The 13,748-nt window shown below is 43.7% G+C and overlaps 1 protein-coding gene across 1 annotated transcript in view; it reads right to left on the bottom strand.

The window, feature by feature from the left end:
- The window catches only part of LOC143172158 (lipoxygenase homology domain-containing protein 1-like), a 148,784-nt gene that overhangs the window by 84,389 nt on the left and 50,647 nt on the right, over positions 1-13,748 (bottom strand). Inside the window, exons 10-14 of the mRNA XM_076361417.1 lie at positions 12,021-12,181; positions 10,920-11,006; positions 8,393-8,528; positions 6,501-6,655; positions 3,194-3,354 (exon numbers count right to left, since the gene is read on the bottom strand). Coding sequence (XP_076217532.1) covers positions 3,194-3,354; positions 6,501-6,655; positions 8,393-8,528; positions 10,920-11,006; positions 12,021-12,181 — 700 coding nt within the window. The remainder of the gene's footprint in view (positions 1-3,193; positions 3,355-6,500; positions 6,656-8,392; positions 8,529-10,919; positions 11,007-12,020; positions 12,182-13,748) is intronic.

Below are 13,748 nucleotides of genomic sequence, written 5' to 3'. Positions count from 1 at the left end.
TTCTGTCTGGGATATAAATATTATGAAAAATAGGCTATTTTAGAGAATGTCAGCTAGTCCATTCCTGGACTTCCACAGAGCCTTGAGGAGAAAATGAAATCTGAAGAACTCAGTTCTGAGCTTCTAAAAGGTTTGGCTCCAGTTCTGGGGCGAAAGGTGAACTCCTTCATTTTGAACTTTCTAGCGGTATTCATAATCGCAATACCTAAACCACATCAGGTATTAATAGATATAAATTGTTCAGTTGTGCCACTGAATGAGTCAGTGTTCAGTCCCTAAAAGCATGTATATTATAATGTCATGTGGTCATAAGGGAGGAATAATACTGCAATGCATACAAGTGACGTACTAGTAATTCTGCAAATAATGCTTGGAGAAGTTACTTGCATTTACTTCTTGCAAGCACAGATCAAATGACCGCTTTAAAAATCTCTGAATCTAAGAAAAGCTACAAGCTATTCCCTTTACAGCCAACTGTTTTAAGAGTTGAAAGCACTGGCCTGGGAGTCATTATTTCTCAATGCTCTTCCTGAATCCGACACAAACTCACAATTAATCCACTTAGCTTCTCTTTATCTCTGCTGGCTCCCTTGTACAACACAGACAGTTCTTCTCATAGAGCTCTTGTGACTATTAGATAATAGATGTTCCTATAGAGTCATAAAAAAGCTTTCAAATTAAAAGACAAAACATAGCCGTGTATATGAAAATGTAAATAACAAGAACAGAGACTTCAAGGAGTTATATGCAATGAAGATCTATGAGGGTATCCTACAGACATTCGTTATAGTGGAAGCTGGTTAGCCAGCTCTTTGCTATAATATCTGCTCTCCACACGCTGGTACAGCCTAGTTTTCACAGAGGTAAGAAGCCTGTGAAGCCTTCTACACGGGTGAGATGTGTTTCTGCTGGAAGGCATTTTGTCCTCTAGCTGTCTCACAGTAGCAGCTAAGCAGCAGAAAGTCAATGGAGTAGCTTTCAATAAGGACGCAGCAGCAGCAGTTGTTTTCTCCAGACCATGCAGTTGTGCTGTGTAGAAGAGTGGAAGTTAATCAGGTCTTGGAGATGAAGGCAATGAGAACATCAGCATGTCCACTGGCTGGCCACAGGTTGGCCAAGCAGAAACAGAAGCTTCCCTGGTGTCCCCCAGATGGAGTGTCTAACTAACCTCGCTTGCATTGGCTCACTAAAAGAAGGCCACTCTTCTTGGCCGAGTCTTCTTCAACATCTTGGCTCTGAAGAAGCAGGTGAAGCAGGCCTCTCTGAGCACCTGCCCAAGCAGCGAGGACATAAGCTGTCCTTGGCCTACAGGACTGGAGGGGAACATCCAAACGCTGCAGGTCATGGAGATGTTTATCCCTCACATGGAGGATGCAGTGGGTGAGCACCTTTGCCCTCAGATATCTCCAGCCTCCATGACGACACCCGTATACTGCGATGATGCCCCGGTCTCTCAAGAGACATAAGCATCAAAGATAGTGAGAGGGAGCAGCTGTCCCTGTGTTTGGAGGTGATCAGTCATGTTACCTTCTCAATCTGAGAGGAAGAGATAATGCTGGCACAAGGACAGCAAACAAAGCTGCACGAACAACGCTGATATCACTTGGAAAAAGAGACATTAAGAAAGGCAAGAGTGGAATTCCATCACTTGTGACTTGAAGCCTGAATGCACCCTATTAATATTTTGGGGATAAGGTCTTGGGGTTTTTTCTCCCTCTTTTTTCAGTCCCTGGCCTGAGGGGAATGCCCCATGGACTCTGATGCTTCTGACCCACAGGTGTAAACCTCAGGGGAGGGGGGTCATCACTCCAAGCTGAGGGAAGACACCCAGTTATACAGTCAAGTAAGGAGACAATTCAAAAGGAAATCTTTAAAATGAGCCAGCTGCATAGTGCAGTTAGACACAGAAATATCTCTGAGGAGTCTGAGCGAAACAGCTCTTCACGTGGACACTTCATGTCCAAGTAAAAACCCGTCTCGCTTGCCTGCTTAACTCAGTAAAACATATGGTTGTTAAATATGTATCAAAAGGCAGCAATGACAACATGATGGTTTGTTCTTTGAAAAGGGAGAGACTGGCTTGCTTTTCACAACCAAGATGACATTGCATCTGCTGCTCCATGCTGTCTCCCCAGTGAGTTCGCTCTCTGATGTGACGTGGCTTTAGCAATGCAGAGAGGCTGGGGCTGGCTCTTGTTTTGTATTTGGCTGACTCCCTTCATTATCGTGGAGTTCTTCCTGATTTACAGTGACAAGAGAGAAGTAACCAGCTTAGCGGTTTTACCTTTGTTTGCAATTTAAAAATAATTGTGTGTGCGTTTTACAATTCCACTTGTCCCCCAGGAGATGACTTTTTAGAATGGGTACTTGATGTTGTTAAGTGGAGCTCAGTGGACTTCCATCTCACAGGGTGAACATCCCAAGAGGGCAAGCGGGACTTTACAGGGCACTGAACTACACTGAAGTTAGTCTCTCATGTTTTCACTCAGTTCTCTCTAGTTCATGCTGTGATGTTGAGGCAGACCCTAGTTAGTGCCAGGACAGATGGTGCATCTCATTCCCCGTGGGCAGCCTCAGTACAGCACATTTCTTTTGGCCACTTGATTGTCTAGGAAAGAGAAGAATACACTTATAACCCACCCATAGGGGTAAGTTACATCCCTTTGCTCTACCACTATCTCTGTCTGCATGATATGCATTTCCCTTCATGCAAGGAGCTCTCAAGATGGCGGCATAACAATTTTGCATTCTCCCAACACAAAAATAACATCCCATTGCTCCTGGAAAGATGGGATGTGCATGTGAGTGACCAGAACCTCGTCCCACACATGCAATAAAACTAGCAGATTGCAGCAGATTGCAGAGCGTGTTTCTGCAGCAGGCAATTGCAGTGACACTGGATGTGGTACTGGAAGGTTGCATTTTTACCTTTTGGAAATTCTCTGTATTACTAAGCTAATTGCTGAGAAGTTCACAATTCAGATTGCTGTTCGTTTGGCAAGGGGAGTTAACCGTATCTTAAACCTCCCAATCCACACTCTTTGCTTTCGGGCTTAGCAGAAATAAATGAATGAATAAATAAAAAGGATTAAGCTCTGCTCAGAAAATTCCAGTCTTGGAACAATAGCTAGGCTCTTCAAAGTCTGGCAAATGCATAGATGGAGGCATAATTTGCAAGCATTGTTTCCAGTACCTGTAGCAGGGGAATTCCACAGCCTCGCTTTCTGGCTGTCCTTCTTCCCTCACTATCACTTTGGCAAGGTACCAGCCACTGCTTCCTCCTTTGCCATCATGCCCTATCCTCACCCTCCTCACCTGCTTCAGCGTTACTGCTTCAACGAAGAATTCATCAGCCTTTGAGAAGGAAAAGAAAAAAGGTAAGGCAATATTTCTCCTTAAAAACAAACAAACCAACCAAATTTATTATTGCGATCAAACGAAAATCATCAGCATGCTGCAAGATAATTCTTCACAAGGTGAAGGACAAAGTACGAATTAATTTACCAAAGAATGAAAGCTTGAATATTTGTGCTAGATGTATAACATTAGATTTACAAATATATGATCTGCCAGCATTTTAAATCTCCCACATCATTGCATGTCCTCCACAACTGTAAAAAAGAAAAGTAATTTGATTTTTTAAGAAGTTCATACAGAGAGGCAGGAAATCCAAGTTCAAACCCCTGCACAGACATCCGCTTTCTGGGCAACCCGGGGCAGGTCACTTCAGACCAAATCCACAGAGGTATTTAGAGGTACAGTTCAAAGACATACATTACCCCACGTTAAATTCAGACGGGGACTACTGCGCACAATTTAACCCCAGCCATTTCCTGGCATGCAAGCACCGGGCATGGCTGCACAGGGGTATTTCCAGCTGCTCCATGAGTTGTGTTCAGAGATTGGTGCGAACCTAACCCAGCAGCTAAATACCCCTAATACGCCACAAGAGACATGAATTTTGAGTCTTTTTTTTTTTTTTTTTCCCTGGAAAAGGGCTCAAATCACCAACCTACAGATTAGCCCAAGCGATGGCCCCTCAAGACCAGAGCCCTGTTACCCAAAGGCGTACCGGCGGCAGCAGTTCCCGATGGCTGAAGGAAGAGAGATGTATTAAGAGCGAGTTACTCCTCCGGGAATCAGGCCAGACAAGTTTCCATGGTACGTGTACAGACGCACACACATGCGTGGTAAATACTGTGTGTAAACACGCAGCGTATCTGAAGCATATAGCCCAACAGACAGAGATGACTGCTGTGGTTGCCATCTCACTGAGATGCCTCACTAGGTAAGAGAAAGCTAACCAAACACTGCGATTCATCCGTTCTTCATCTCCCAAAAGCCCGTGAAGCACATATGGTGGTAGTATATATCCAGCTAGCTCCCAGAAAGCGTGGTGGCAAGGCAATATTTATTTAAATATTTAAATTTATTAAAAAAATCATAATTTTTCCATCATTCAGGACTCCAAACAGACCTTTAAAATAAAGACAACTAAACAACTAAACTGGTTTAAGTGTTAATGATGGGCTTACATACATGAACAAGTGTTACTTACATACTCAAAACTGTTGAATTGGGGATTTAAGGTATCAAAACCTCACTGAGTCAGTCTAAGTCAATAAAGTCTAATTCATTAGGCCTGATGTTCAACTTACTTATTAACGGCTGATATAAATTAATGAGTAAGTAACTAACTGGAACCACAGCAGGGTAAACACCTAATTTAGAGACATCTTTAAATTTTACCTTCTATACAAGCTGTTAGTTTGCATCTGCAGGCAAACTTTTCAAGTTAAATTGGTAATCAAGGTACTATTGGTTTAAGTGGCTGTAGATTAGAGACCGCAGTGACTTAGCTACATTTCTTTTAACAGGGTATCTGAGTTAATCAGTGTAGATATACTCATTCAGTCTCTTGAATATACGAGCTCTAAGTTTGTCAGGATCAATCCTTAAACGGCTTCCAATTCATTCACCAGCTTTCAGCTCCTCAAGCCAAGAGAGCAGTTTTCCATTAACAGATTCCAGTTCGGTTTATATCATCTGGATACTATTAATCACATGAATTGATTTCCAAAATTATTTTTCCTTTTCCCCCGCCCCCCCCTTTCATGCAAGTTACCCTATAACTCATTCTTGGGAATAAAAATAAAATAGTCATCATCTGTGTTGAAAATATTTGTATCTTCTGTGAATCAAGCATCTTTCTTTGGAACTCCATTGAAACAAGTCTTCAAACCACCACCAAACCATGAGTCATTTTGCTACCATTTTGACAAAACTAGACTTCACCAAATGACAAAATGCTGCCCTTTACAGCTTGGGCCTACCTTTTAAAAATAAAAAAATCTATAATGTAAGTGCATAGGCAAAAATAAGATGTTTGCAATGTCCATGTCTGCAAACCTTTATATCATTTAGAAGCAGAACGAACTTTCACACTATGTAAATGCCACGTGTTTCCATGGACAGGTCTTACAGGCACAAGAAAACCTTGATGAAAGTTCTTTTAAAGTCTAAAAAACTCAGTGATTTCAGTGAAGAATTGGAAATTCTGGATGCTCAAAGGCAAATCCAATGTGCTAATGCTATTTCAGAAACCTAAATTCAACGGTCAGTTTTGAAAACATTACCTTCTTTTATCCTCATTTTGCTTTCCATTCCGAATCTTCAATCAAATAATGACACAAAAGATGGGAAATCTGCAGAGTTCTGTGATCAGATTCTCAAAATCTCCTCCAGGAGATACTGATTACATTTTACCAGTCTAAGTTGGACCCCAGAGATCCAAAATGTGCCTTATAATTGAATATATATTAAGTAGGTTGACCCCATAGATCAGATCAGCACACTATTTGCTTGTTAATCCTGCAAGGGCTTTAACTACAGTTTGACCTTTTCATTATCTCCAGCTTCCCAGGGAACAAGCTCTGTCTTCAGTTCAGGCCATTTCCACCCCCCTCCATTCCAGACACAGGCACACAAAAACATGATGAAAACCAGATTGAAAATAAGACACAAAAATTGAGTGCATCGTGGTGGAGGGGAGACTGGAGGAAATATAAAGGAAACACGCTAGGCTTTCGGTTCTGATTTTCACATTAAATAAGTTGCTTTTTCTTCCTTTGCCCCGGGAGCCAAATTTTTGCCATGTTAGATGGAGGGTCTTGGAACATGAACAGGTTTCCTGGAAGCCTTCCCCCATGCGAAGATGCAATTTCAACAGTCAGTACTTAGTTCGGCAGCAAACCAGGAGACTCTTTTATGAACATACCAATGTCAAGCAAGGGCACACTGTCCCTGACCTAAACCTGCCTCCAGCTGCAACCTGTTATGATGCTCTGTGGAGATGATTTATTTCTCCCTACTGCCCCAGCCCAAACTGGCAAGGAAATCAGCCAAGTTTACAAATACACATCTCAACAAGAACAAAAACAAAATCTACAAACCATCACACACTTTAAAACCCGTCTTAAGGAGCTGCCGTGTGAACTTACGTTGCCTTTTTCAAATTTATTGACAGTGTTGATGCAGTTGTAGAGGATGCGCTCTCCCGTGTCTCCCTGATCGCCGATGAGGCAGACAAAGACGTTGGCATCTGTGCCGCTCCCACTTACCGTCCCAGTGCAAACTGTCACCCGGTATTTTATCACTGTGGAGATATAAATTAATAAAACAATTTCAGCAACACTATTAATTGCCATTTAAATTTACTGCATTTTCCACAGACTTGCAATTAATTTTAAGTGTTCATACTTCCAGCTGGTACTTCTGCTGATGTATTGACTTTTACACTTCCATGTTATCACTGGGAAAAGAAAAAAAGCCAAAATAGGAAGGCCTGAAAACCCATAAAACCCCTCCAAAGAAGGACACAAAAATGCCGTCCCCTTCGGGTAAAACTTCATGAATTGGAGTGCATAGCCTTCTCGGGGCCCCAGCCCTCCTACCTCCCCTCCTGCCTTCCCAACAGCGTCCTGGTGACAGAAGACCTTATAACAATGTGTTTGGGGAAAACATCATTTTCAGCATCCAGGGGCATGGCAGGCAGACAAAAAGAGTTAAACAGGGCTGAGCGCTCAGGGATCTGAAGAACAGGCTCTTCATGTTGGCTTTATGGGGCAGGACAAGCCCAGTTGGCCCCATCTCCTTGGGACCCTCATAGTGCAGGAGGTTGGATCGTGTCTTGCCTCCTTGTCACCTTTGAAATCTTTATTCAGGATTTTGCTGGATGGATTTTGAGCTGCAACCTTCCTCCCCGCACCCTGCCCTCCTCTCTGCCCTCCCATTCCATTGGGTGAAAGATTTCCAGAAGAAATTTCACAACGAAGAACCAGCCCATAGACCAACCTCCAAGAGAGAGAGACCTTTTTGTCCAGCATCGGGAGAAGACAAGAAGCAATGCTCCCACCCTCCCTCCGAAACCCGCCTGCAAGCCCAACACGCCTCTGCTCAGCACAACTGCTCCTCACGGGAAAGTGCCTGCATTTGAACTCAAGCAGCCCTCTCCACAGTTGATTAAAAATACATTTCAAAACCAGGTTTATTTACATTTTAATAACATCTGCAATTACAATTACTCTTCCCCTTCTGAGGAACTGCTCAGCTGCATGCAGATCACTGAGTTCATCAGAAATTTCAGAGAACAGGACTCGTGGTCTACAGAGTGTGGAGCCTGATTGGGTGCTTTGGTGGAAATAAGAGAAATCCCAATGGCCACCTTGAGATATTCTGCTCTCCAAAATTCTCCCTCCAAGTACATTTAGTTCTTGTGACACTGGGTCAAGACAGAAGCGACCACTTCAGGAAGCCAACGCAAAGTTCTGCAGCCTTCCTTAATTAAATCTCCAGTTCAAGCATAGTTAACCCAATAAATAGTTCGGATTGCTCACACGTACTGAAAAGCGCCTATGCTCCTGCACAACTGTTCTGTGCAACTTCGTGTACATTTATACATATAGCTGAATAAATGTGCTCATAATTAAATAAAACTTTAAAGCCCAAAAATGGTTGTTAAAGTTTAGATTGCATTTCAGCTAAGCTTGCTTTCCATGAACGTCCCTTTAAACCTGGCATTTCACATTTTAAGGGAGACTGGAAAAAATACAAGTTTGGGAAAAAAAAAAAAAAAAAAATAGCTCTGGAAACAATTGTGCTGTGGCCAGATCTCTCCCATCTCCCACCACAGAGAAATCTGCTCAGAATAAGAGCCTGGGATTTCTGAGGCTTCATGCAGCTAATGATGTACACAGAAAATACTGCAGAGAGAAAGTGCCAGAAAGAGAAGATAATTGAATTGCATCGGTCTGCCTATGCATCCCTTACACAAAGAGGGTTTCTTTCTATTCAGGTCCTAAGCGAGCCCCTGCACGGAGCCCGTGGCTCTCACCTGGCATGACTTCAGTCACTAGAGATCCCTCTGCAGGGAGCTCCCGCACGATCTCATTGTCGTCTTCATTTATATCTAGCCAGCGGCCGCAGTTGAACGAGTATTTTTCTTTTGTCAGTGTTTTCAGCAGAGTTACCTTCATTAAATCAAAACACTGCATGAGTTCAGAGGCTTGAAGACAAAAAAGCAACAAGCTCCTGACAGGTTTTTTGCCTGAGAAGCAAGAGTAGGTAGCAGCAGAGAAATAACACACATTAATAACGAGACCATCACTCAGATTCACACACCGCAGCGATGCACGGAGCAAAGTCTGTCATAGCTGATGACTTTTCATTCCCCCTTTCTCCAATTGCTCCACGGTGTTGTGAAAGTTTTGATGGATACCGTGGCTCTTAGTAATTGCTCGTCATATGCCACTGTACAAATTCACAGAGCAAACTGTGGCTGGCTCTTGCACTGCTGGTCCCTGCAGCTCAAAACCAGTGCATGGCACATTTAGAAAACACTCAGAAAACGGCAACAAGAATGATCAAAGATCTGCAGTAGCTTCCAAAGGAGTAATGAGCAAATAAGGTGGGGCTCTGCAGATGGCTGGAGAAGCAGGTAAAGGGAGGGTGTGATGGACTACAACATCACAGGTGGCATGGAGAAGGCAGAGGGGGGTCAACTATTCACCCTTCTGCTATGAGAAATACAGGGCATCAAATGATGCTTGTAGACCGAGGTTCAAAGCAAACAAAAGGACACAGTCAACCTGTGAAGTCCTTGCCAAACGCTGTTATGGTCACTAAAAGTTTGATTGTTCGAGGGGAGACTGGAACTTTTAAACAAATAAATGGAAGAGAAACCTACTAAATGCTTCGTATTTAGTAGATCTGTTCAGGAAGTAAGTCTCCAACTGGAAATAGCTGAAAGCTGGAAGAATATTAGGGGAAAGTATCATAATGCTTGTCCTTTTCTTACTGTTCTCTAATCATGCACTTATGTGACACAGGAGAGAGGTTGTTGGGCTAGATGGACTTTTGGCCAGACCAGTATGGCTGTTCTTGCGTTCGTGTAATAGAAAATGGAAGCCTGCCCTGACATGAAGCAAGCCTGGCATGAAATGTGTAAAGACTGGAACAAAGCATCGTTAAGGCTTCATCGGAGTTCCTAGATGCTAAAATGGATGCAGAAGAGATGGGATTCACGCACCACGAGCCTGATGCATCCAGAAAACTTCAGACTGGCTGTATACGGGCAGATTGATTTCATGCATCTTCACCAGGTTTGCTTAGACAGTTTGGCCCAAGGTGAATCCTAGACACACTGTCAGATCCCTCTTGTCCTCCCTGAACACAATTTCTGTGCAGGAAAAGAGGATACCCCAGGGAAATGTACAGCTATGGAAGGTCTAAGCATTCTTTGCTCACCATCTGTGAACAAACTAATAGAGATGATTGCAGTGGCCCAAAGTCTGACCAGTGCTTTCTTTTTGATAAAGACCACAGCCAGACACCTTCTCCCGCTATATGGTGAACAAAGTAGTACTTGGTGCCCTTTCCCCACTGGAGAGGTGTTTGGCTGCGTATGCTTTCTCAGCTCCCTGACAATGCAGGAGAGCAGAATCTGTCAAAGCACATTAGAGGCACGCGAGAAAAATCTCTAAGCAGTAAATTGGGATTTATCATCACAGTTCTTTATGGCTGCGCAGCAAAGTGTATGTTCTGTTAAGTGCAGAGAATGTCTTCCAAGCTCTGCAGGAGTATGGGTGAAGCTTAGAGATGAACTTGCCGCCTTGCAGACCCAGGTGAGGGATGACAGCACGGTAATCATTGCTGGTAGAACAAAGGACATGTGACTGAAAACCAAGCAGATCACCCTTTTTATCTCCCAAACAGCACGGTGCTGCTCTCGCCTGCAAAGTCTCCACAGGCTTCTCCAGTCTGCAAGTGTCCACCTCCTGCAACAGGGTTGTCAGCATTTCAGGGAAGGTTATGCTCCACCGTACAATAGGTCTCTACCATAATCAGTTTTTTGCTATGACCAGCCTAAATAGGCCATAGAAGGAGTGGGTTTGCCTCTCTGTGCAGTAATGATGTCTAGAAGAGCAGGGGACCCCCGCCAGAAGCAGTGAGGGGGGACTACGGTGGTCTGACGCTGGCAGGATGGGGAAACGTGCTTTTCACCGTCGATCTGGGCTGTTGGCAGCTGCCATTTCCCACTGCTCTTATTTCCCATACATAGCTGGGCTGAACCGAGAGGGACAGGAAGGAGATGGAATTTCCTCCAAAAAAACCACACAGTGAATCTTTCTCTCCCCACACATTTTTGCAAACGCTACAATGTGCTCTCTTCACATCCCATTTTTCGTGTAGGATTTCCAGTTCCACCCCTCGGCCAGCACCGTCTGTAAAGGGAGGCACCTCTGACCACTGCACATCAAACTCAGCTGCCAGCTGGGGAACGCAGTGACCCAGGGCTGACACTGCACACCTCTGCGACCAGCCTGGCTTTTCAGCTCTACCTTCCCTTGCTGTCCTCTCACCTTATTCAGATGCCAGCCAGCGAAGGGATTTCTTTTCTCGTGCCATATCCGAAGCTTGTAAAATGTGCCCAAATCAGGCAGCTCGATCTACAGAGGGGAAAAAAACCCCAACATTATTTCTGTAGGTCAGCAAAGCATGCACACAAAGGACACCTCTGAAAATCTTTTAAGAGACAAATCAGAGAGGGGTCAAATACTAAAGTTAAAAAACCAATTATGTTCTTTAAAATTAATAAACCCTACTCCGCAAAGATAGCTTGATGCCTCTCTTTCAGGGGAGGAGAACATATAATTTGAATCCAAACATTTTTGATCATGAGAGTTCCTTGAAACCATTCCTCCCAGTAAGAACTAAGGCCAATTCTCAAGCTTCAGCTCTTTCTCAAACACGGTCTGCGAAGCACAACCACGTTTCCTCCAGAAGGTATCTACAGCTGCTGGTGAAAACGGGGTAAATGTTTTTGCTACAGCCATGCCTTAAAATCCTCTGTTTCTCAATTTTTCTCTGACCAGTCCCCAGTTAACTTTTAAACATATTTGTTCCTAAACACAAAAAGACCCTCCCCAGCCTCCAAACTCAACATGCTGTTGCGCTCAGCCCCAAATATTCGTGGAGGCTCACGTCCAAGGAGGCTGAAGACCAGATCACTGAGGAGAGAAAACACCACTGCTAATTCTCCTGTAAATAGCTAATGACCACTTAGGCACTGGGGGGAAAAATAGATAAATCATTAGCTTTAGAGAGGCATGGTCTAAATGGGTGGAGCAGTCTATAACAAACATGAGTGGGGCTGTGCCTGAGGGGGAGACTATCTGCTTCAGGAGCCACAAAGGAGATGTGGCACTTAGTACCACCATGACTTGAAGTCATCACCACCTGAGCACCCAGGAACACCAGCCTAAGCCCTGTTTGGAGAAGACAAGCCATATCCATAGGTGGGGAAATCATTTGCATCACCACCAAACTGAGTCACTTCACCTCCACTTCAGAAGGATCTAGTGAGGTAAAGATCTCGTGCTGCTGATTTTCTGTACAGGGCTGAAGCTAATGTCCTGGAAAACAATACCATGCCAAATTTATCACTAGCACGAGATTCATACCATGAACTTGTCAATTTGTCCAGTTTCAAAGTTGTCTGAATTGTTGTCCAGCTTCATCTCGTCTGACTTCCCCTTGTCTCCGTAAATCTGGAAGAAGATGGTGGCATCTGTCCCTGCATTCTTAATATCACTTGTCCAGATCCACAGAGACCAGGGGCTTTCTACAAAGAAAGGTTCAAGACATTTTGTTTAAAAAGTCATTTTTAAAGGTGTCCTGGTGAAAAACATAATTCTCATTCTTTCCCCTGGGTGGTAGAGAGGGCAGGATGGTATGAAAGAAGACCAGGACATTTTATCCTTTTTTGCACAAACATAATCAGCTGCTACATGACATACAGGAATGAGATTGCCTGGAAATATGATTCTGTGTTTCCATTTAAAATAAAATGAGGAAAACCATAAATCACCACTTTCCAGGTGAACCATATTCTTCTATGTCATACATTACTAACAGGGTAATCCAGGGACGTGCTCCATCTCTGTAGTTTCAGTATACTTCTCCAACACCTCCAACTCTAGCTTCAAAGACCATTTTAAAGCCAGGGAAATACTGTCAGCTTTCTTTTTGTCAATGAGAAAGAGTCTCCAGTTACTTGCGTACGGTGCAATGCAGGTCCAGGTAGCTCCTAAAACTTGCTCCAGATGGTCTGTGTCTGGAACAAGGAGGAGTATGGATGCAGCCATGTATCACTTCATCCTGAGCTAATGAGCCTTCCTGAGACTGGACCAGTTACCCCAGATACGCCTTTTGCAGGACAGGCTGGCTCGGAGCCCATTCCGGTATCTCTAGCCAGGCTGCGTGGTGTGGGGCAAACATGCTCAGAGCAATGTAAAGATATTTTTCAGAAGTTTTAAAATTATTTACATGCCCAAATCCCACCTGACTTTAGTTAGCACTTGTGTTACTCTAAGTGTGTTTGTGCCACAAAGATCGTGGCAAAGCTACAAAATTTTTCTCTTTTAAGTCTTTACCCAACATTTTAACTGTAAGAGCAATCCACCTGCAGCAACTTTACATTGGTTTTCACACCAGAGGATGGTTGCACATATAAAGGTGACGTTATTTCCTCTAAAGAGCCCCTCATGCATTCTTTATTGATAATAACATGTTTCACTTCTGCAGGCCTTGCAGCACCTACAGGAGAGGGAACAGGTTTCTTTCCTGACTCAGACATCAGCTGAATTATTAACAAATCCTAATGAAAGAATTGCTAACCCTTTCGGTATGCCTGAGCCCACATGAGCATGGCTTGACCTTCAGAGCCCAGAATGGAATATAAAAATATGATGACATGCATATAAATTAGATTTTTACTGACCTACTCAGCATTTGACTGTAAAAAAGAGGCGACAGCTACTCAGAAAATGAGGAGGAAGAGGGAACTCTCTTTTAGAAAAAGTTTTGCCCTTATTTTAATAATATGCAAAATGTTGATAGCCACTCCCTGCTGAAAAGCACCAGCAAGTTTTATCTGAGCAGAAATGAAGCTAAGGCAAGTTTGCGTATGGCATGTGATACAGCAGCCTCCTCTCCCTGGGGAAAAGAGCAAGGGCAATTCAGACAACAGAGACTTCTCTCATCTGTCTGGTTTGGCCTCCCTGACCTCTTGCTGAAGGAAAGGAGGAGTGATGCATGCAGGGAGGGGGAAAGGGGAACTTGTAACAGAATTAAATGCTGATAGAGGGCTGTCAGGGAGAAACCACACAGGGAGAAACGTGGGTGAGCTA

This window comes from Aptenodytes patagonicus, chromosome W (assembly GCF_965638725.1).
Source record: "Aptenodytes patagonicus chromosome W, bAptPat1.pri.cur, whole genome shotgun sequence".
NCBI classification, from domain to species: domain Eukaryota; kingdom Metazoa; phylum Chordata; class Aves; order Sphenisciformes; family Spheniscidae; genus Aptenodytes; species Aptenodytes patagonicus.
The sequence above is the reverse complement of the archived record's forward strand: the minus strand, read 5'-3'. Positions and strand labels throughout refer to the sequence as shown.